Source organism: Petaurus breviceps, unplaced genomic scaffold, assembly GCF_028583685.1.
Source record: "Petaurus breviceps papuanus isolate PSGF00001 unplaced genomic scaffold, PetGlider_PUasm1.0 214, whole genome shotgun sequence".
Taxonomy (NCBI): Eukaryota; Metazoa; Chordata; class Mammalia; order Diprotodontia; family Petauridae; genus Petaurus; species Petaurus breviceps.
Window position 1 is genome coordinate 2,703,298 of NW_027185863.1, and position 25,369 is coordinate 2,728,666.

Below are 25,369 nucleotides of genomic sequence, written 5' to 3' on the forward strand. Positions count from 1 at the left end.
CCTGAACTGGGAGGAGCTGGTGAGGTAGATTTGGAGAGACACTAGAGAGAGGCGGAAGATCTTTTTGGAAGCAGCACCTCGTGGAGAGAGAGAGACTAAGAGAATTGCTGGTGGCCGCTTTGAATTGCCCTGGACTTTTGAGACCTGCCCCCTGAGCTGCCAAGGACTGAGGAGACATGGCTGTTTTGCTGGTACTTTGTCTGTTTTGATGTTGTTTTGCCAGATTTGTCCACTGGTGAAAGGCAGTCCTTTTGTTGAAGAAGTCCTGGAACCTGGCATTTGGTTAAGAAGCCCTGAGACTGTCCTGCAGACAGAGAGTGAATACTGTCCACTGGTGAGGGACAGTACTGTTGTTGCAGGGGTCTGGAGACTGTCCTGCAGACAGAGTGAATACTGTCCACTGGTGAAGGACAGTGCTGTTGTTGCAGGGGTCTGGGAACCTTTCTGTTGGTTCAGAAGCCCTGAAGAAGGATTTTCTTGTTGTATGTTTACAGAAATCCTGGGAGAGGGCTTTGCTAATGTGTTCAGGGGTTCTAGGACTGTTCTACAGACAGAGGATAAATTCATGAAGGGACTGGCAATGTATCTTATGGCCTTGCTAAGCATTGTCTCCCCAGGAACTAAGATTGCTGAGAACTTGCCTTGTGTCAAGATGAAGAAAAGATCTCCATTTGGGTATTAAGTGCTGTGTTTAAACTTGATGTAACTCTGGGGTAGATTCAATTGTGATCCAGGGGTGGGGAACTTTTGACCTTATTGTGCTCTGTGATTGACAAATGAAGGTACTTTACCTATGTTTGGAAACTAATCTCCATTTGAGAAGAGGGGTTTTGTGGTGGACTTAATTAAGGTATAGCCTAGGGGTGGAGTAGTATTTAGAACAGGGACTTTGTAATTGATTGAATGATTGGAAGATCCTGGGGTGGGGTAGTACTTGGAGATTATTTAATCACACTTAGTAAATGCTGTATTTTGAATGATGTCATGTTTTGATCTTCTCTGTTCTTGGTTTGTCACTGAATAAAATAGAGAGCACCTATGCTGGTATTTTGAACCTGGGAAGTTGCCTTTGCTTGGTATTACATTACACTACCTAAATTATTTTATTTATTCATTGTCATACCAAACTACCAAATAATTATTTCATAGAGCTAGAAAAAATAATAAATTCATCTGGAAGAATAAAAGGTCAAGAATATCAAGGGAATCAAAGAAAAAAAATTTTAAGGAAGGCTGCCTAGCAGTGACAGATTTCAAGCTATATTACAAAGTAGCAATCATCAAAACAATCCAGTACTGGTTAAGATATAGAGTGATAGATTAGTGGAATAGATTAGGTATATGATACACAGTAGTAAGTGATCATCATAATTGTTTGATAAAGCCAAAGATACAAACTTTTGGGGCAAGAATTCACCTTTTGACAAAAATTGCTAGGAAAATTGGAAAGCAGTTTGGCAGAAACTTGGCATAGACAAACATTTAATACCATATGCCAAAATAAGGTCAAAATGGGCAAATGATTTAAATATAAAGGGTAATTTCATAAGTAAATTAGGAAGAATGTAAAAACTTACATGTCAGAACTATGGATAAGGAAAGAGTTTGTGATCAAGCAAGAGATAGAGAGGACCATTGGAAGTAAAATGTATAATTTTGATTACATGAAATTAAAATTTTTTGTACAAATAAACCCAATGCAACCAAGATTTTTTAAAAAGTAGGAAACTGGGAGGAAAAAATTTTACAACATTTTTCTGATAATGACCTCATTTCTCAAACACATAGAAAATGAGCCAAATTTATAAGAATAAAAGTCCTTCTCAAATTGATAAGTGGTTAAAAATGAGCAGTCAGTTTTCAGATGAAGAAATCAAAACTATCAATAGTCACATGAAAAAAATGCTCCAAATCACCATTGATTAAAGAAATACATATTGAAATGACACTGAGGTACCACCTCACATTTATCAGTTTTGCTAACACAAAAGAAGAGGAAAATGACAAATGTTGGAGGGATGTGGAAAAATAGGGGACACTAATACATTGTTGGTGAAGTTGTAAACTAGTTCAACCAAGCTGGAGAACAATTTGAAACTATGCCCAAATGGCTAAAAAAGTGCATATTGGGGTGGAGCCAAGATGGTAGAGTAAAAGCAGGAACTTGACTGAGCTTACACCCCAACCACCTCCAATAACTGTAAATATGACTCTAAACAAATTTTAGAGCTCTACATAACCCACAAAGTAACAGAGAAAAACAAATCTCCTGCTGAAGGCAGCCTGCAACCCTTGTGCTGGGAGCCAAGCACAGTCCCCTGTGAACCATGCAGACCCAGCACCACAGACCAGCTGGAACATACTTCAAGGGAGTGAATCACTAGAAGCTGTGGCAGTTTCCAGACTTCTCAACCCATAAATGCCAAAGAGAAAGTAAAAGGTCAGTAGGGAACAGAGACATGGTGGCTGCAGCTGCTGCCATGTGGCTGCCTTCAGAGCTCCTGGCCTGCAGATCATAGGGGGACCAAGCAACCGTTCAGACAGTAATCACTCTTGCTTTGACCTGTCTGGATCTGGGTCACAGTCTTGGACAGGGGTCCTGAGGTGTGTGTGCCAGAGCTTGTGGTGGCTGTAGAGAGGGTGCCCTCCTCATAGTTCTGACAACTGCAAAAACCCCAGCTCTCTCCACTATGAAAGCAGAGTTCTACCATGGCAAAGAGCTCAAAAGTCAAGTAATTGGCTGGCAACACGAGCAAGTAGAGGAAACACAATCAGACCATACAATCCTTATTTGGGGACAAAAAGGATCAAAACATGGAACCAGAAAAAATCAATAAAATCAAAACTCTTACATCAAAAGCTTCCAAGAAAAATATGAACTGATGACAGGCCATGGAAGAGCTCAAGAAGGATTTTGAAAATCAAGTAAGAGAAGTGGAGGAAAAATTGGGAAGAGAAATGAGAATGATGCAAGAAAATCATGAAAAATGAGTGAACAGCCTGATAAGGGAGACCCAAAAAAACATACTGAAGAAAATAACACCTTAAAAAACAGACTAATTCAGATGGCAAAAGAGGCCCAAAAAGCCAATGAGGAGAAGAATGCCTTAAAAAGTCAAATTGCCCAGATGGAAAAGGAATTTGAAAAACTCACTGAAGAGAATAATTCCTTCAAAATTAGATTAGAGCAAATGGAAGCTAGTGATTTTATGAGAAATCAAGATACTATAAAACAGATCCAAACAAATGAAAAAATAGAAGGCAATGTGAAATATCTCATTGGAAAAACCACCCACCTGGAAAATAGATCCAGGAGGATCATTTAAAAATTATTGGACTACCTGAAAGCCATGATCAAAAAAGAGCCTAGAAATCATTCTTCAAGAAATGCTAAGGAAAATTGCCCCAATATTCTAGAACCAGAGGGCAAAATGGAAATGGAAAGAATTCATCAATCGCATCTTGAAAACAATCCCCAAAAGAAATCTCCTAGGAATATCATAGCCAAATTTCAGAGTTCCCAGGTCAAGGAGGAAATATTACAAGCTGTCAGGAAGAAACAATTTTAGTATTGTGGAAACACAATCAGGATAACACAAGATCTAGCAGATTCTACATTAAGGGATTGAAGGGCTTGGAATATGATATTCTGGAGGTCAAAGGAGCTAAGATTAAAACCAAGAATCACCTACCCAGCAAAACTGAGTATAATGCTTCAGGAGAAAACATGGTCATTCAATGAAATACAAGACTTTCAAGTATTCTTGATGAAAAAACCAGAGCTGAACAGAAAATTTGACTTTCAGATACAAGAAGCAAAAGAAACATGAGAAAGCAAACAGGAAATAGAAATCATAAGGAACTTATTAAAGTTGAACTATTTACATTCCTACATGGAAAAATTATAATTGTAATTTATGAGACTTTTCTTAGTATGAGGATAGTTGAAGGGAATATATATACATGTGTATATATACATATATTTATTTGGGACATCATTAGGATACTGGGAGGTAGGATTTAACAAGGTACACATCACTAATCCAGGGAGTGCTGGCATTTTAAGCATTCTTTCTGTCAGGTCTCCCCACAAACAAGTTCCCCTAGGCAAATTCCTCCCTCTGCCCACCCAAGCCGCTTCTCTTTCTCTTCTCTGCTTCTCTCTCACTCTCTGCTCATGCTTTCTCTCTCTCCAGCTTGGGAAATTCCTCCCACATGCTGAGCTCCATGTGACTCAGGCTCCATGAGTTAGGTCTATTAATGGGAAAGGAAGACCTCCCTATTTCATTAACATTACACATGGCTAATATAGAAATAATTTTTGCATGACTTCACAAGTATAATTGATATTATACTGCTTGTCTTTTTAATGAGTAAGGTAATTGCCAGAGGGAGGAAGAGAATTTGGAACTCAATTTTTAAAAATTGAACATTATGTTTTTTTTTTTAATTTAAAAGAAAGTAATACATTAGCTTTAAAGGTCAATTACTTTATCAGGATGCTCCCCAGCTTCTCTTCAAGTCTGGGAGATGAAGTTATACTCTTGCAATCCAAGCTTTATGTCAAGTCAATTCATCACATACTTGGAAGTATTACTAGCATGAAGACAAAGCAATGAGAAAAGAACTTACTGATCTCATATGTGAATGGAAAACTGCCATTCAATCTGATCAGCCTTCCAAGAAATGCTTATTCTTCCAAACAAGTAGAATGCTACATGTCACAGACTAATTGCAATATTGACACATTTGATGTATATAAGTAGGAAGGCTCCTGACAATAGAAATCATCCCTATTCTATCTATGTAATGGAACAATAAACAACATCAGCAGAAATGAATGATATGATATTGTCTTAGACTATTATCCCTATCACTTGAATGTTTTTTAAGAAGAAGCAATGTCAAGTGGTATACTAGTAGATGTGAATCTGTAATACTGCTTATTATAAAAGATATTAAACATAGACATCTATATATACATATTTGCACACATAAAAGGAAATACTATGCATATTTAATTGTTAAAATAACAGTAATAATGATAATAAAGGTACATTTTACTTGGTAAAAATAAAGGACTATCCCTACCAAGTTAAAGGCAAAAAAATGTTTTATTTTAGAAAAAGATTACAATGCTATGGAAGAAAGTGATAAGGATAGTATTGGTATTCCATTAATTCTCATAGCAACTTATACTGACTGGTCAGGCACTTTTGCACTCTACTTTGTACTCTATTAATGTGTACACATAAAAATGGGATCCAAGAGTCTCAGAAGCTTGGATATTATCCAGTAAATGATGTTACCTCAGCTTGAACTCTCAATAGATAAACATGCTTTCAGTGTTTCTAGTTTAAGAAACTGTGACAAAGATCCAAGCTTGAGTTTGGAAAGATTTGGAAAAGAGAAGAGGAAGAAATGGCAAGCCAGGATCTAGCCATGATGCCCTATTTATGAGACTGCCTTACTGAGGGGCAGCCCTGTCAGAACTGCCCAAGGTTTCAATGTTTGCCCGGTTTATGTGCCAAGTTGAAATAACACTTTCTACAATGCCCTTCAGTTCTCATGCTGACACCCTTCTGTGAGTGCCCTTTGCTGTAGATGCTAAATATGAAAGCAGCAGAATGATTCCAGGATAGTTCAACAGGAAGACTGGGCAGGGAGGGGTAGAAGAGGTTGCAGCTTTGGGAAATAGTAGTTAGACTGCCTACTTTCTGGTTTAATTCCTTGTTATCTACCTTGCATTCTGCTTTAAGTAAATATCCTTGCCTTACTATGATGTTGCATGATTTATTTTAGCTTAGCTGGGGGAGATGCAGTAGAAATGGGGATTTCTGAGCTATGAATTGATATAAATAAATACTCCCTGAGTACAATGTCTATGAGAATAACCAAAGAGGATCACATTAGGGGTCCTTGTTGTTCCATGAATCTTGGTTCATACAGACACACACACACACACACACACACACACGTGCATGCGCATGCGCGCACATGCACACTGGATTGTAAACCTCTTTAGGGTTAAAAACTACCTAAAACACCTTTGTATTTCCACTCAACATCTAGTAAAGTAGAGTCTTGACATATATTTAGTTGAATTAAATTATATATTGAGACAAAACAAGTTGAATGAATAAATGAAAAAAGAATTTATTAAGTTCTTACTGTATACAAAGTACTGTGCTCAGTACTGCAGGATACAAATAGAAAAGTTTCTCTGCTCTCAAGGAGCTCACATTAGAACAGGCACAGATGAAATGGAGGTAAAGATAATTGTATTTCTCAAGTTTCTTGCTTCTAAAAATAGAATTCTAGAATCAGAGACTCTTAGACTTAGAAGAAACCTTAGAAGCCATCCAGTCTAATCTCTTTTTATAATATATATTTTATTTTCCTCCAATTAATCATTAAAATAATTTTTAACATTTATTTTTAACTTTTGAATTCCAAATTCCATCCCTCTGATTCTCCCTCCCATCCCCCCTTCCTGAAACAGTAAGCAATCAGATATAGGTTATACATGTTCAATCATGTAAAACATTTCCATATTAGCCATGTATAAGAATAAAAGAAAAAGAATGAAAGAAAGAAAAGTGAAAAACAGTATGCTTTAGTCTGCATTCAAACAAAATCAGTTCTTTTTCTGGAGGTAGAGAGTATGCTTCTTAATTAGTCCTTTAGGATTGTCTTGGATCATTGCATTGCTGAGAATAGTTGTCATTCACAGTTCTTCAATGTACAATATTGCTGTTACTATGTATAATGTTCTCCTGATTCTTCTCAATTCACTTTGCATCAGTTCATGTAAGTTTTTTCAGGTTTTTCTAAAATCATTCTGCTTGTCATTTCTTATAGAACAATAATACTCCTTATTTAGCCATTCTCCAACTGATGGACATCCTCTTGATTTCTATTTCTTAGCCACCACAAAAAGAGCTGTTATAAATATTTTTGTACAAATGGGTCCTTCCCACCACCTCCTCCTTCCCAACCCCTTTCCTTTTTGGTGATTTTGGGATATAGACCTAGTAGTAGCATTGCTGGATCAAAGGGTATGTACAGTTTTATAGCCCTTTGGGCATAGTTCCAAATTGCTCTTCACAATGGATAGATCAGTTCACAGCTCCACCAACAGTACAGTAAATGTCCCAGTTTTAATCTGCATTTCTCTAATCAATAATGATTTAGAGCATTTTTTCCATATGACTATAGGTAGCTTTAATTTGTCTGAAAATTGCTTGTTCATATCCTTTAACCATTTATCAATTGGGGAATTGTAATGTAATGCCAAGGAAAGGCAACTTCCCAAGGTTCAAAATACCAGCATAGCTGCTCTCCATTTTATTCAGTGACAAACCAAGAACAGAGAAGATCAAAACATGACATCATTCAAAATACAGCATTTACTAAGTGTGATTAAATAATCTCCAAGTACTACCCCACCCCAGGACCTTCCATTCATTCAATCAATTACAAAGTCCCTGTTCTAAATACTACTCCACCCCTAGGTTGTACCTTCATTTAGTCCATCACAAAACCCCTCTTCTCAAATGGAGATTAGTTTCCAAACATAAGTAAAGTACATTCATTTGTTCAACCATAGAACACAAAAAGGTCAAAAGTTCCCCACCCCTGGATCACAATTGAATCTACCCCAGAGTTACAATCAAGTTTAAGCACAGCACTTAATACCCAAATGGAGGTCTTTTCTTCATCTTGACATGAGGCAAGTTCTCGGCAATCTTAGTTCCTGGGGAGACCAGGCTTAGCAAGGCCACAAGATACATTGCCAGTCTCTTCATTGATTCATCCTCTGTCTGCAGAACAGTCCTAGAACCCCTGAAAACATTAGCAAAACCCTCTCCCAGGATTTCTGTAAACATACAACAAGAAAATCCTTCTTCAGGGCTTCTGAACCAACAGAAAGTTTCCCAGACCCCTGCAACAACAGCACTGTCCTTCACCAGTGGACAGTATTCACTCTCTGTCTGCAGGACAGTCTCAGGAGCTCTTAGCCAATAGCCAGGTTCCAGGACTTCTTCAACAACAGGACTGTCTTCCACCAGTGGACAAATCTGGCAAAACAACATCAAAACAGACAGACAAAGTACCAGCAAAACAGCCATGTCTCCTCGGTCCTTGGCAGCTCCAGGGGCAGGTCTCAAAAGTCCAGGGCAATTCAAAGTGGCCCTCAGCAATCCTTCTCAGTCTCTCTCTCTGCCTCCATGAGGGTGCTGCTTCCAAAAAGTTCTTCTGCCTCTCTCTTGTCTCTCCAAATCTATGTCACCAGCTCCTCCCAGTTCAGGACTCTCTTTTCACATCAACAATTCCATCCCACAGGTGGAATTAACAAGCTCTGGGTTTTAACACAATCAATTTGAAAACCAAGCCAATACAGGGGGATCTTTATATTCCATTACTATCACAGGAATGTCTTATATTTTCACAAATTTGGCTTAGTTCTCTATATATTTGAGAAATGAGGCCTTTTTCCAGAGATCCTTGCTGCAAAAATCTAGTCTAATCTCTTATACCATAAAGGAATAGCCTCTACAGTATCCTAGTAACAACAACAAAAAAACTATGTATTATATACATATGTGTGTTCACATACATACACATTTGCATTTATGTATACACATGTATATACATATTTGTAGACACATATGTTTGTATATATACACGTGTTTACACACATATGTAGAAGCAGTTCAAGTAGGTCTTAGTAATTTTGGGTTTCTAAACTGAAATTGAAATGCAAACTTTACTGGTCTCTTCACCTTTTGAATTGTTTATCTATGACTTTGGTTTTCTAAAAAGAAAATACTTTTCCCTGCATAAGTTATAAAAGGTAGACATTACAAAGAATATAATTATGTGACTAGCTTTAAGTATTAAATTTAGTAATTTTTATATCTGGATATAATTTGCTATAAGTATCTAAAGGCAGCATTTTTTTTCTTCCTGGCTCATGCTAGGGGAGAGTTTGGCTTTTCCTATCAATCCTCACCTTCTCTCAGGTATACCTAGAAAAACAGCCTGGTGAGAAAAACAGTCAGCTGAGGAATAAGGGACAACTGAAGGGATACTGGGGCATTTGTGAAGCTTCTAGACATGTAGATAGGAAACATGCCACCCAGGACTTGGGGGCTGGGGAAAGGACAACAGATTGTTAAATCACATCATCCCACTATGGTACTACTTATACAGAAGAGCTTAGAGATGATGGGGGTAGGAAATATCCTTGATCCTTAGGTAAACTTTTTTATAAGGGCAGATAATATAAGGAAAGATTTCGGAGTAGAAACCTGACTATGAATTTTAACAGTCTGCATTTCATCTGTAGTTAAGCAATGTTTGAAGTATCTGCCTAATAAAAGGAGAGATAACAACTAAGGTATGGCTTAGGATTTTTTTTTAACCGGGGTCCAAAACAGTTGAGGGTAGAATTATGCCACAAGGGAATGTGTGGTGAGAGGCAGTGAGAATGAAGATGTGGGAAGGAAATATACAATCTGACCACAAGAGAAATTGTGCCAGGAGTGGCCCACTACTTTTCCCCCTCAACCCACTATACACAATTCCTCTCCATCATCCTCTTAGCTGCTCCAAACTCTTATAGAGGCAGTACAGTTGGAACCCTAGGAAAAAGCCTTAGTCATCCTGCCTAAGTTCTAGCTCTAGTAAACTATTCTGCTAGAGCTTCAGAGAACTATAAAAGAAATAGCAACAGGGACCTACAACCACTTGCTTAGAGATGTGGATGACTGCAGCAGGTGTCATGCGCTGAGGAATTATGAAAAGCAATATCTATTGGATTACTAACTTACATGACCAAAAGTCACAGATTACTGAAGGGGAAAAAAAGAAGCTCATTGGTCGATATTGATACTTCCCATGAATTCTAAAAAGAGTTCGTTATTTGTTTTCTTTGACCTGAAAATAAACTTTTTCTTACTTGAGTTTTGTAAATGTTGTACTTGAAAGAGGTGCTTATGACATCACCATGAGAGGCATCTTATGATAAAGTTCCTAGATTATTTTGGTGAAGACAGTAAGATGTCAGAAATCATGCTAAATGTACACAGATCCTTCATGTCTCTGACATAAAGGTTTCAAAACCCAACTAAAGGAATAGAAAATAAGGGCACTGGGTAGAATAACATCTCTTTAGGATGGTTTAGAAAGTCTTCCATGAAAACTGAGAAATAAGTTAGATGGAAGCTTCCAGACTTTGAGATATGTTATTATTACTATTTTATTCAGATCAATGTATAGCACATTCAGGTTTCATTAAGTTTCCAATAATGGTATAATAGAAAGACCTGCTTTTCCCTCTCCTACTGCTCAAGGAGCCAGCCGCCACCATGAATGACATTGTAACCATCAGAACCAGGAAGTTCATGACAAACAGACTTCTTCACCGTAAACAGGTGGTTATGGATGTCCTTCATCCTGGAAATGCCTAAGACTAAAATTTGAGAAAAACTAGCTAAGATATACAAGACAACTCCAGATGTCATTTTTGTCTTTGGATTCAGAACCCATTTTGGTGGTGGCAAAACAACAGGCTTTGGCATGATTTATGATTCCCTTGACTATGCAAAGAAAAATGAACCAAAGCACAGACTTGCAAGGCATGGCCTGTATGAGAAGAAAAAGACACCAAGAAAGCAGAGAAAGAAATGCAAGAACGGAATGAAGAAAGTCAGGGGTACTGCAAAGGCAAATGTTGGTGCTTGCAAAAAGAAGGAATAAAAGGCACTATGCATTATGTTTCTCTATGAAGATAATTTTTCATCTGACCATGAATAAACTATGTAAAACTTAAAAAAAAAAAACCTGCGTTTGAATTCCACTTCTGATACCAACTAGCTATATGACCATGTCAGGATCCAAGACCACCCCTTTTTATACTCCTTTCTTTTTACTATTAGCACACACCCTGTTTTCCAGACTTAAGGACTAGCGAGCAAGCTATGCCTTGGGCATGGAATGACAACAGTCCTCTGTACTCACCCTCTGGATCAACACTGTTGCCACTAAATCACAGAACTGATGTTCCCTGAGCTCTGGCAAACACCAATAGGCACAAACACGAAGACCTGCTATGAAGGGACTTTTTGTCCCTAGACAACTTTGCCTCACAGTTGCTGCTGTGCCTCATCACTGTTGCTAAACAACACTATTTGATTCAGATTAATATCTCCAAATTACAGTAAACCAAGTATTTTAATTACTGTCAAACATTTTCATTAGAGGATAAAAATATTTTTTAAAAAAAGTAACAAACCACAATACAGACCTTTCTTTTAAACATGAAACCAAAGGAAACACTTCCAAAGTCAGCATTAGCAGAGATGCAGTTGCATAATTACAATTCCCCTTCCTGAAATCTTAGAGATAAAGACACTTGGCTGAAAAAGGTTAAGTGATTACCCAAGGCCAAACAGATAGTACAAATTTGAACCCAGGTCTTCCTGAATACAACATATGTAAAGTGCTTTGTAAATCTTAAGACAGTTATCTGTCTGGCTAAGAATGGTCTGGTTCTCCTCAGAATTTTCCTAACACTTCCTATCTTTTATCATATTTTGCCTTATAGTTATTTGTATATGCTTTACCCTCAGTATTAGACCATAATCTCTTTAAGATAAGAGTTATTATCTTAGTCAGCTTAATGCCCAATCCTTCCCCACACACATACAACGTGCAAGACTGAAAGAGGTCCCCTTGTCATTAATAGAATCAGAGGAAAGTTGCAGAAAAATTACTTTTTTCCAGTCCCTGCACTGCTAGCTCTCTAGACCAGACTGAGAAGATTTTAGATCAGACTTCAGATTAAACTTATCCTCTTTGTTAGGGTTTCAGAAACCTAAACTTTTGCTGAGTTGTCAAATTTTATCCAAAGGACAGAGTCTTCATAAGGAAGCAAGTGTTGTATGCCTATTTCCACGAAATACCCAAGTGGTTCGGTATAAAGCAATCAGGACAATGTGGCCCCAATGTGCTAGATATGCTGGGCACAGTGATGAAGATACAAGATATGCTCCTCCATGAGCTCGAGTCTTGTTTTGGCTAACTGTGACTATTTGGGTCATTCCCATTTCCACTTTGGGCAGTCACAAACATGACTCAAATTTTCTTTCCTTCTAATCATCCTATTTGGCTTAATCTTATCACTAAGGGAAATTAGTTAGTGAAAAAGAAATATCTTATCTTACAAGGTTCTCAAACTTATCCATTAGGATCTCTAATTTCAAAATTGATTACCTGGTTGCATATTTTAATCCTTTCTCTTATCCCTTTTATCCTTTAAGGAGTGTCTTCTAGTTCTGTATTCCAGCATTTAATTTCCTATGTACAATTTACCCTACACATACCATTCATGATTTTATAGACTTCAATCTTATTCCCTCTTAGTCTTCACTGAGCACTCTAAAGACATCTAAAGAGTTCTGCTATCTTTAGTCCCATGAGTTCATTGTCTTTATCATTTAAGTTGTCTTTCTCTGGACTATGTTGTATTATAAAGAAAAGTTCTTTGATTCTACATCATAAGTATATTCTGTCTTATTCCATAGGTTTTACATTTAGCCCAACGACACCTATTTATAATCCAATAAAACATTTTCTACAAAATACTTTAAAATACCTTCAGGGAAACATTATTCTGACATTACTTCCTCTATATTTATATATATATTTGAAGTCACTTTTACCACAAAACAAATGATGGATCTGCATTCACGTCTGCATGTAAATTTGTTTTATTTTTTATAACTATGACTGGAGTAATGACTCTTGAAATGTCTCTCACAACAGACTTGATTGACAACTCTCTAAGTGCTGTGTCTTTTATAGCAAACAAAATTGACAGCCCTTAGGTAAAGAGCATGTGTAGTATGAGTGGCATTATAATGTCCATGTGGGAAAAAAGTGAAATACAAAGGAAAATTTGTTCTAATCACTACTTTTCCAAATTCAACTGACATATTGGATAAATGTATGAATACTATAGGACAGATCTACTTGTGGGGAAATGATGAGTTCAGAGCATACCCAAAAATGTTGGGGTGCCACCTGAAATGATGAGGATGGGTGGATTCTCTTGTCCTTAAAGAATTCACTTGGACAGTCTCCAACTTAATGAAAAACATCTACTGGTGTAATGCACCCAAGGGGGCCTGTTCCCATATGTGAAAAACAGAGTGTAGGTGGCTTCCCTAGAGGAAGCAGAATGGCCCTACTTCCCATAGGGGGAAAAGGTAGTTATTGAGATTTGGTGTCTGGTTTAAATACAATTTTATGGAATGTGGGAAAGGAGACAAGAGAATGGGAGGAGGGATTATCAGGTCAAGGAGAATTGGAAAGGGAGAAGTAGTCCATATAGATAAGGAAAGAGAATAGGACAAAGGAGGGGAAGAGTCATCAGGTTAATTGGTGGTGCTCTGTGAAAGCAAACAGGTAAGTCCATGATAGGGGGCTTCAATGCAAAGTCTTCTCTGATCCCTTTTCTGGCTGGTCATCCCTGCATCTTATCTCACACATTACATTTTGCATCTTGCTTGCTCTGTCTGCCTCACCTCATCAATATGATAGGCATATTTTTATACTGATGCAGCTTAGGTCTGAATGACTATGCCAGTAATATATCTCTACTGCAAAATATCTGAAATACCTCAATGAAGCACAATATTACCTATCACCTTGTATTTTGTATATATAATACTAAACCTAGGTAAATGAACTCTCTCTCTCTCTCTCTCTCTCTCTCTCTATATATATATATATATATATATATATATATATATATATATGTATGTATCTATGTTGCCATGATGGATTTGGTTTCCTAGCATTGGGATTTGGTTTTCTGGTGTCTGAATAAATGTTTTGCTTCTGTCTTCTACATAGTCTGTTATATTTTGTGATTGAGCACCATGCAGGTATATTTATAGTGATTATGGATGCTGTGAATAGTGCACTGACATTACATTTGGCAACAAGGATGGGATCGAAAAATATCCGCCCTCTATTTGAAGGCAGAAGGGATTTAGAAGAAGAAATGGCTATTAAGAAGAAATGGCTATCTCAGGTTGGGAGGATTTACCTTCTTCCTTCTTAGCAAGGGAGTAATCTAAAAGTACAGGGCTCTGTGAAAACTGGGAACTGAGGTTACACAAAGAGAACCTAGAGATTTATAAACATGTTTGTAAAGAATACCAATAAAGCCTGGGAGAAAGCTGGAGGCAGTGTGTAGGAGGGGCTTGGTTTTACTAACAGGTTACCATATTATGTGTAAGAGTAGAGACAAACTATTACAAGAGAAAACACAAATGCAAAGGGAATTGGCTGTGTTACAGCATTCGAGTTCTCCTTTAAAAGAGCAAGCTGGAGGGTCTCAGGTGGTAGAAGAGAAGGCTGTTGTGAATTTGGCTCAGTAAAAGAAGCAAAAAAGTGACAAGAGGAAAGTTCATGCAGTCTTGGTAGAGACTTGAGCCTAGTTGCCATGGAGACAACTGCCAGGAGAGTGCATGTGTACAAAGTGATGATACAATGTTTCATGATAAAGCTTTTACAAGGGAAAAAGCTCACCCCATACTGAGAAGAAAGCAGGAAAATGAGGGAGGACAGAGTTCTGGGAGATAATTGAGGATTTCACTCAATAGGAGATTACTGATATATTCAGCAGATTTACCCAAAGAATGAGAGAATCATTGGTGTCTTGGATGGTGAGAATTGGTGATGAAGGAGCCAGAGGAGTATTGGTAGATGGACTGCTTGAAATTTATAAGTATTTCTCAGAATCCTTTTGTCCAGCAAACTTTTAGAGATTTGCATATGGGCAAGAGGTAACAATACAGTAAATCTGTTAGCTTTAGCTGCTAATGGATGCAATAAAATGTATCCCACTGATTCTATGTGGCCTAGTGGAAAGAGACCCTGGTACTCGCTTAGAGATTGCATAAGAAAGTTGAAAGAAGTAATGAAAACTGTTATCATGGTTGGAGATGCAGTTACAAATCATGATATCCCCTTAGCAGTTCCTCATAGAAATATCATGGTGAAGACAGCTTCTCCTGATTATAAACACTTACTTTTGACACTCTTAATTGGTGAAATAGGGTACCCTCTTTCAGAGGTGCTGGATAAGATTTCACAGTGAAGTGACTTGGGAGAATGGGAAAAAGATAAATTTCCTTGAGAAAAATAAATGGCCAGTGGATTCAAAGTCAGAATAAATAGATCAGAAAAGAACTGTTTACTGCTCTATTGAGAGCAGGGGTTGATTTTACAAGAATTGATGACATTCCAACTAGTGCACTATATAAAATGTACCCATATAAGGGGCTTAATGTCAGACAGAATAGAGAAGTAAGGACTGCCCCTACAGATGCTCCTGAACCATGGTATTCAAGCTCGTCACACCTTCAGGGAAAATAGGAAATTGGCCAAGCCCTGGCTCAGATTAAAGATATACACAGAGGAAATTATATACTCCATATCAATCTGACCAGAAAAATGGATCAAATACTGGAACCAGGGCATTGATCGATACTGGGGTGGAGGCCTCTCTTATTTATGGGAACCCCGACAAATTCAAGCATGGAACTCCTATTACCCATCACAGGATGGTGAGTGGCTGAAATATCATCCAGAAAAGTCAAGCTAATGATGATAATTGGACAATTACCTAAGAAAGAATAATACTTCTTTACAACATGACAAATTTGAAAATATGTTTAATATGAATGTATATGTAGAGCCTTTATTAAATTGCATGCCATCTAGGGGAGAGGGGAGGGGACTGAGGCAGAGAAAATTTAAAATTCAAAAGCTTATGGAAGTAAATGCCAAAAACTAAAATTAAATAAATTAATTTTAAAAAATCAAATAAGAGAGATAGAGGAAAGATTGGGAAAAGAAATGGAAGTGATACAAGAAAATCATGAAAGAGCAGTCAGCAGTTTGGTAAAGGAGACACAGGGAAATGCTGAAGAAAATAACACCTCAAAAAACAAAATGGACCAAGTGGTAGAGGGAACACAAAGACTCACTGAAGAGAAGAAATCCTTTAAAAGCAGAATTGGTCAAACGAAAAAAAAAAAGAGGTGCAGGAATTCACTGAAGAGAAGAACTCAATAAAAAGTGGAGTTGGCCAAATGGAAAAAGATGTACAAAATTTCACTGAAGAACTCCTTAAGAAGCAGAGTTGGTCAAAAGGAAGAGGCAGTACAAAAGCTCACTTTGGAAAATAATTGCTTAAAAATCAGAATGGGGACAAGCGGAAGCAAATGACTCCATGAAACACCAAGAAACAATGGGAAAAAAATCAAAAAAATGAAAAAATTGAAGAAAATGTGTACTATCTCATTAGAAAAAAAAAAAACTGACCTGGAAAACAGATCCAGAGGAGATAACTTAAGAATTATTGGATTACCTTAAAGTCATGATCAAAAAAAAAGAACCTAGACATCATATTTCAAGAAATGATAAGGAAAACTGGCCTGACGTCCTAGAATCATAGGATGGAATTACCAGTGGTAGTAGTAGATGATGTTACATTCTGGTACAGCTGAAGTCAAGAGAATGAACCTTGGTAGAGAGAGGGCTGGATGATCATTAAATATCCTCCTGGACTTGTGTACTCCATTAGATTTGTCTTTCGCCTTTCTTTGCAATGCCTGGTAACATAGGGGCTTAGTAAATGTTGATGTTGAAACATTTTTAAGGTTGTATCCTGGTAGAGCCATAGTCAAGAGCATAGACTTTTGATGATGTCTTTACATTTTCTATTCAGTAGAAACCTATTTCTACTTTCACTATTAATACTTTCACTATCTACCTTAGTGGATTCTCCTCAAGAAATGCCTTGCAAATCTTAAATCACTATAAACACCTGAGATGGTATTAAGAAAGCCCCTGGAGAACTGACTTGCTGACTAACCATATAGAAGAAAGTGTCAAAGACAATAGGGCAAGAAGTCGGTCCCGTTTAGGGCCAAGCACCGCTAGTTCCTTTGCAAATACCAGTATGGCAAGAAAACCAGAGCATGCATCAGGACGAAGGTGCTGCTGGGGTTGGCCGCCTTCTAAAGTTGAGGATTCAACCTAGTTCCACAGCCACACTAGGAACCCTGCATTGATCACTCGCCCCGCCCACCCCCGTTACCCAACCAATCACCGACGGGCAGAAGAGGAGGAAAAAAAAAAGGCTCCCCAGAGGTTTACTAATGGGCATGCGCATTTGCTAGACTTCCTTGGCGGCGTCTGCGAAAGCCGAAGAATAGCTCTCCCATTCGGCACCTGCGCAGTAGTCCGGCCCCACCCATTTCTCTTCCCCCTCCCACAGTAGACATGGCGGCTCCCTGGGCCCCTTTCGCCGCAACGTTCACCAACTTCCTCTTTATCCGCGGTAGGAGTGGACTGGCCCGGAGCCGAGTCGCCTGGAAAGCAGCAGCAACTGAGCGGCGAACCGTAGCTGGGACCCAGGTAATGCCCTGAAGGAGGAGAGGAAAGGATGGGAAAGTCCCGGGGACACAGCGATAGGAAAGGGGCGTGAGGAAACACGGACTCGGCCTCTAGCTCCTCCTCCTTCCTGCTCGCCGCTGTGCGTGAGGAGGGCGTTTGGCCCTCGCTCCGCCCCTTCCCCGGTAGCCCCGCCCCCTCATGTTGTCAGTTCGCGGCAGGCGGGGCAGAGTTCCCGGCTAGTTCCCGTTCGTCTGGGTTTTCAGTGTTGCTGGGACGGCGTCTCGGTGCGTGGAGGTGGAAACCTCTTGTGATTTTTTTTTTAAATCAAATTTTCCTCTTGCCAATTTACAGTCGTTTATTTTCTCTCCCTGCCATCTGTTCCCTTGGGAAAAAAAAAAACAAAGCACAAAGAAAATCTTAAATATTATGCAGACAGACAAATAAAAAAGGAAAATGGCTAATATTGGCGGGCCTTGGGTTCAGTGAGCACGTTGATACGCTACTAACAGAACTGTGAAACGGTCCAAACTTTGTGATTCCTATGTGAGGGGAGGAGAGAACCAAATCTTGTCTCTTCCACTAATTCTGCTATGTCAGGCATTTAATGAGTTTGTGATGTGGCCTTTGGGAAGGAAGGAAGTGAAGTGGGCCGAGCCAGGGCAGGGGATGAAGAAGGGACATGCATTGTCAGCTCCCCTGGGCCTGTGACACAGGGAGAGGCCCTCTTCCCCTCGCCCTGCTCTCCCTTGCTTCAAGTGTCTCTGCCATTCCACTCCATCCTTTCCTCTGCTGTGAAACTGACCTTCCCCCTCCTCCCCATTCTGTCAACTCAGCTGGCTCTCTGTTGCCTTCAAGATCCAGTATAGAGGCAGCAAGGGGACAGTGAATGGAGCACAGGCCCAGGAGTCAGGAGGACCTGAGCTCAAATCCGGCCTCAGACACTTAACACTTACTAGCTGTGTGACCTTGGGCAGGTCACTTAACCCCAATTACCCCTCCTTCTCCCCTCCAAAAAACAAAACAAAAAAAAAGGATCCAGCATAAAGCCCTTCATGACCCATCTCCTTCCTATTTTTCAGGTCTCTTCTTCTTCCTGCCCTTCATGTACTCTGGGATCCATTGATGTAGGCCTTCTTGTTTCTAGAACACCACTATGCTTCGTTCCCCCTTCCTGGAACTCTCTGGACTTATCTCTGCTTTCTACTTCCCCTGTCTTTCCTCAAGTCTCAGCTAAGGTCCCGTCTTCTGCAAGAACCTTCTCAGCCCTCATTAATCTTAGTGTCTACTCTCTGAGAGTTTATCGTGTGTGATAAAACTCATACATAGTTATTGGTATGTTGTCTCCCATGTTAAGCTGTGAGCACCTTGAGAAAAGAGACTTTTTTTTTCTTCTTTCTTTGTATCCTCCATGCTTAGTATAGTGGCTGCCATATAAAAGGTGCTTAATAAGTGCTTGCTGAATGACTGAGAAGGGTGAAAGGAGCTGAGAGGGAGAAGCAAGAGAAAAGGAAGGAGTAGGAGGTTGGACCTTTTTACTACCAGCTCTTAGCTATGTACTTTACAATCAATCAGACAGACATTTGTAAGTGCTGAGGACACAAAGAAAAAAGTAAAAATATTCCCAGTACTCTAGGAGTTGTAAATCTAGCTCTTGGGAATGTAAACTTCTCCTTGAGGGTATAGATTGTTTTCTTTTTGAGAATTTGTGTCCCCAGGACCTAGCACTGTGCCTGGCTCATTGTTGGCACTTAATAAATGCCTGTTGATTGGTTGATAGTCTCTCTTCTCTCCTGATCACTAGTTGTATCTTCTTGGGCATTTGAAACTACATGTCCAGTAAGTATTTCAAACTTATGTCCAAAACAGTTTATCTTCTACCTGTCCCCACCCATCTTCTTGAACTTCTCTATTTCTATCAAGGTCACCACCATCGTTCCAGTCACCCAGCTTTGCAACCTTGGCATTATGTTGGATCTCTCATTCTTCCTACCCCTACATATCCAGTCATTTGTCAAACCTTGCTCTCTTTCCTCTGCATCTCCTGTATCTGTTCTCTTTGCTAGTCACATTGTCACTACTCTGCGTAAGTCATTTATCACCTGTGTGGACTATTCCTGTAACTTCCCAATTGGTCTCCTTACTTCAGTTCTCTACTTCCTTTTTTTTTGCTTTTTGGAGGGCAGTTGGGGTTAAGTGACTTGCCCAAGGTCACACGACTATTTTTTGTGTTAAGTGTCCAAACCCAGGTCCTCCTGACTCCAGGGCTGGTGCTCTATTCACTGCACCACCTAGCCGCCCCGTCTCTCTACTTCAATTAGTTTATCATCTATACATCTGCTAAATCGATGTTCCTGATGTGCAGGTTTAAACATATTACTCCTCTAAGCAATAAACTCAGTGATTGTCTTCAAGATCAGATATAAATTCCTCTATTTGCCTTCACAACCTGCCTTTGTAACAACCCTGTTAATACATCATTTCCCTTCCTTCTCTTTCTTATCCAGCCGGACTAGCATTGGTGTTCCCTCAAAGGATGCCTTCTCTTCTATCTCTGTGGCTTCACTGGCTATAACCCTTACCTAAAATGCACACTAATCTCACCCCTTACAGTCTCCTTTTCTCTCTCTCTCTCTTTTTTTTTTTGGCCTTTCGGAGGGGGAATGCAGGGCAATTGGGGTTAAGTGACTTGCCCAAGGTCACACAGCTAGTAATTGTTAAGTGTCTGAGGTCGAATTTGAACTCAGGTCCTCCTGACTCCAAGGCTGGTGCAACTGTGCCACCTAGCTGCCCCTCTCCTTTTCTCTTAAAAATTCAATATAAATAGCACTTTTACAAGCCTTTCCCATATCCCACCTGCTAGTGCTCTTTCCCATAAAATTCTCTTTTATTTTCCACATATGCATGTTGTTCTTCACCATTAGAATGTAAGCTTATTGAGAGCAGGGATTTTCATTTTTGTCTTTGTATCCCTACCACCAAGCACAGTGTTTGGTTTATAGGTCTCAGTTAATGCTTGTTGATCGGTTAAATGAATGAACAAGTTGTGATATAAGAATGTAATGGGCTATTACTGCATATGAAAAATTCAGGGAAACTTGTGAAGACTTGTATAAATGACAATTGCATATATGTAGTGCTTTAAAGTTTGCAAGGCCCTTTCCAAACATTGTCTCATTTTATCTTCACAATGACCCTTGGAGGTAGGTGCTATTATTGTGCCCATTTTACAGATCAGAAAACTGAGGCAGACAGTGATTAAATGACTTGTTACTACTCAGCTAGTGTTTGAGACTTGAATTTGAGACTTGAACTAGATTTGAAGCTCAGTTTTCCCCATCTCCAGTGAACTAATTATGTAAGCAGAACACTATGCAGAAGGATCACAATAATGAAAAGAAAAATACTAAAAGTTGTCAGAGTTTAGATTTCTTGACTCCATGAGGCATCCCTCCCTTCTCCCTCTAGAGAAGTGGTAGACTGTAGGTGTGTTAGATTCCATGAGGAAAGTGGATACTGGAAAACACTTGTGATTTTTTTTAAAACATCAATAAAAATTTTTGTAAAAAGTGAATAGATCTTATAATAGGTGAGTGAAAACTATTTACTTTTACAGTGAAAATAAGGGCTATCTTCACCTTGGAGGAAATAGATATAGCCAACTTGATAACACTTTGTATTGGGCAAGCTGGAATTGGGATTCAATTTCTTCTACGTTGGCTCTCATGAAAGTCCACTATCAATAATGGCAGATATCCTCTGCAGACCCATTTAGTGTATTAAAAAGCTGACTCTTTAAGGCATATAACTACCATGTTGCCACTCCTTTTTTTTCTTTTTTCTTTTTGGAAGAGCTGTTTGACAGCTGGGTACATAACTGAAACCGTGATCCAAATCCATCTCATCTCTCTAAAAGACTGACTGCTTTTAGAACTGACTTGGCAGCTTCTGAACTTTTAGAAGAGAAACCGCATGTTTTTGTTGTGATAACATAATTTGTGTTTGAAGAGACACTGGGCAATTTAGTGCCAGCCTTTGGTGCGTATACGGGCTGTAAATGCCCGATCTGACTGGACCATAATGGCAATCCTCTTTTCCTTTGTCTTCACACGTAGGAAGCGTGTCAGCACTAGTCTTCCTCACAGAAGTCAACAAGCATTTACTGAGTGCCAGCCATGTCTCAGGTGCTTGCTTGGAAATTGATGCAGTTCCTTAGTCTAGAACATATGCTTTATGTATTTGTCCTTTATGTATGTCTTGTCTTTTCCATTAGATGTTAAGTTCCTCAGTGGCATATCTTGGACCTTTTTCTGTTATCAGTGGCTAGTAGAGTGCTCTACACATAGGAGCATAAATTTAGAGCCAGAAGTGACCCTGCGGGTCTTCTAGGCCACTGGTGTCAAATACAAACCGGACCAGTAAACTATGCATAAACATCCTTGTGGACTGCATATTGACTTAGAAAACCACATATTAACATTATCTGTTCTATTACATTTCTGTAATAATTTTTGTTTTTTATGTTAAATATTTCCTAATCACACTTTTAATCTGGATTTGGCTGCTCTTGGAAATCCAGGTCTTCTAATCCAGATCCAATATTTTTTCCCCTGTACCATGTTGTTTAGTCGTTTTCAGTTGTGTCCAACACTCTGGGACCCCATTTGGGGTTTTCTTGACAAAGATACTGGAGTGGTTTGCCATTTCCTTGTCCAAATAATTTTACAGATGAGGAAACTGAGGCAAACAGGGTTAAGTGACTTGCCCAGGGTCACACAGCTAGTATGTGTCTGAGACTGGATTTGAACTCAGAAAGATGATGTCTCTAGACCTGGCACTCCATTCACTTCACCACCTAACTACCCCTGCCCCTTATGCCATACTGCCATATAATAGATGGTCACATTTCTTCACATGATGAAGATAGGCTAAACAGTGTACCTCTGAAGCAATATTTTTGAATTTATAGTTAGAATTTGGTTTGCATATATCAGTTTTTCCCCTTTTTTATTGGTATTCTTGGTTTTAGACTATGCTGTCCACCTGAAATTATTAACTCAGTATTTTGGTTGTTTTAGCTTTTCTAAACATATGTTTATGTCATGTATAAATGGAGATAAAAATTTTAACTTCTTTATTACCAGGGGTTATTCCCTTAATTTCCTTTTCATGACTTATCACTTTCCTTTCACCTTCTTGTTTTACCCTTATCTGGGTATGCATTAGCTTGTCTCATGTTTCCCTTAAAATACGGTCTGCAGAACTAAATACAATAATCTAGAATCAGTGTTCTATAAACTTTTTTGATCGCATACCCCTATCAGTTTATTAAAAATTTTTGTCTTTTCTTAAATTTATTTATTTATTTTTAGTTTTCAACATTCATTTCCACAAGATTCTGAGTTACAAATTTTCTCCCTGTCTTTCCCTTACTCACCACCCCAAAATAGCAAGCCCACTGCATACCCCTTCCCCCAATTTGTTCTCTCTTATATCCTCCCCCATTGCCCCCTAACTTTCTAGTAGGGCAAGATGGATTTCTGTACCCCAGTGCCTGTATATCTTATTTCCCAGTTGCATGTAAAAAACAATTTTTTTTAAAACATTTGTTTTTAAAACTTTGATTTCCAGATTCTTTCCCTTCTTCCCTCCCCACCCACCCCCACTGGGAGGACATGCAATTCAATATAAGTTGTACATGTGTAGTTATGCAAAACATTTACATAGTAGTTGTATTGTGAAAGACTAACTATATTTCACTCCATCCTATCCTGCCCCCCACTTATTCTGTTTTCTGCTTTGACCCTGTCCCTTTTCAAAAGTATGTGCTTCTAACTACCCTCTCCCCTAACCTGCCCTCCCTTCTATCATGCCCCCCCCGCCCCCCGTTATCTCTTTCTCCCCTACTTTCCTGTAGGGTAAGATACCCAATTGAGTGTGTATATTATTCCTTCCTTAAGCCAAATTCAGTGAGGGTAAGATTGACCCATTCCCTTTCATCTCTCTGCTCTTCCCCTCCATTGTAACAGCTTTCTCTTGCCTCTTTTATATGAGATAATTTACCCTGTTCTATCTCTCCCTTTCTCCTTTTCCCAATATATTCCTCTCTCACCTCTTAATTTTATTTTTTAGATATCATTTCTTCATATTTAATTCATCCTGTGCGCTCTGTCTATGTATACATCTACGCACATAAACACATTCACATATGTATTTATACACACATATACCCTTCTATATCTCCATATATATGTATGTATACATATATATTCCCTTCAGCTATCCTCACTCACTCTGAGAAAAGTCTCATGAGTTACAAATATCGTTTTTCTGTGTAGGAATGTAAATAGTTCAACTTACTAAAGTTGATTAATCTTTAAGTTAATTAAATCTTTATGATTTCTTTTTCCTGTTTACCTTCTCATGCTTCCCTTGCTTCTTGTATTTGAAAGTCATATTTTCTGTTCAGCTGTTTTTTTTTCATCAAAAATGCTTAAAAGTCCTCTATTTCATTGAATAACCCTATTTTCCCCTGAAGCATTATACTCAGTTTTGCTGGGTAGATGATTCTTGGTTTTAATCCTAGCTCCTTTGACCTCCAGAATATCATATTTCAAGCCCTTAATGTAGAAGCTGCTAGATCTTGTGTTATCCTGATTGTGTTTCTACAATACTCAAATTATTTCTTCCAGACTGCTTGTAATGTTTTCTCCTTGACCTGAGAACTCTGGATTTGGCTATAATATGTTCCTAGGAGTTTTCTTTTGGGGATCTTTTTCAAGAGGCGATTGATGAATTCTTTCCATTTCTATTTTGCCCTCTGGTTCTGGCATATCAGGGCAGTTTTACTTGAGAATTCCTTGAAGGATGATTTCTAGGCTCATTTTTGATCATGGCTTTCAGGTAGTTCAGTAATTTTTAAATGATCTCTCCTGGATCTGTTTTCTAGGCCAGTGGTTTTTCCAATGAGATATTTATCTCACATTGCCTTCTATTTTTTCATTTGTTTAGATCTACTTTATAGTATCTTGATTTCCCATTAAAGTCATTAGCTTCCATTTGCTCCAATCAAATTTTGAAGAAATTATTCTCTTCACTGAGTTTTTGAAATTCCTTTTCCATCTGGGCAAATGGGCTTTTTTAAGGCATTCTTCTCATTGGCTTTTTGAGCCTCTTTTGCCATTTGAGTTAGTCTATTTTTTAAGGTGTTATTTTCTTCAGACAGGTTGTTGACTCGTTTTTCATGATTTTCTTGCATCATTCTCATTTCTCGTCCCAGTTTTTCCTCTACTTCTCTTATTTGATTTTCAAAATCCTTTTTGAGCTCCGCCATGGCCTGTAACCAATTCATATTTTTCTTGGAAGCTTTTGATGCAGGAGTTTTGACATTATCTTCTTCTGCTTCTATGTTTTGATCCTTTTTGTCCCCAAAGAAAGATTCCATGCTCATTGTGCTTCCTCTGTTTGCTCACCTTGCCAGCCAATTACTTGACTTTTGAGCTCTTTTCCACAGTAGAACTCTGCTTCCAGAGGGGAGAGAGCTGTGTCCCGAGTTGCTGGGGTTTTCGCAGTTGTTGTCAGAGCTATGAGGAGGGCACCCTCTCTACAGCTACCACAAGCTCTGGCACACTAGCGTTCCTCACCCTGCGACCACCACCCAAGCAGGTCATAGCAAGAGAGATTACCCTCTGAATGGTTGCTTGGCCCCCTGCAATCTGCAGGCCAGGAGCTCCAGGGACAGCCACACAGCAGCAGCTGCAGCCTCCCTGCCACCGGCCACCTCTTTTGCCCCAGGAGCAGGGGCAGGGGCCAGACTGCATTCTTGTCTTGCTCAGTTCCAACAGAGTTCCCTACTGACCTTTTACTTTCTCTTTGATGTTGATGGCATGAG

General features: G+C 38.9%; 1 protein-coding gene and 1 pseudogene across 1 annotated transcript in view; both read left to right on the forward strand.

Moving 5' to 3' along the window:
* Positions 1 to 10,358: 10,358 nt before the first annotated feature.
* LOC138165658 (small ribosomal subunit protein eS24 pseudogene) lies at positions 10,359 to 10,787 on the forward strand (annotated as a pseudogene).
* Positions 10,788 to 17,302: 6,515 nt separating this feature from the next.
* The window catches only part of MRPS9 (mitochondrial ribosomal protein S9), a 121,474-nt gene continuing 113,407 nt past the window's right edge, over positions 17,303 to 25,369 (forward strand). The window contains exon 1 of the mRNA XM_069093959.1: positions 17,303 to 17,502. Coding sequence (XP_068950060.1) covers positions 17,368 to 17,502 — 135 coding nt within the window. The 5' untranslated portion in view covers positions 17,303 to 17,367. The remainder of the gene's footprint in view (positions 17,503 to 25,369) is intronic.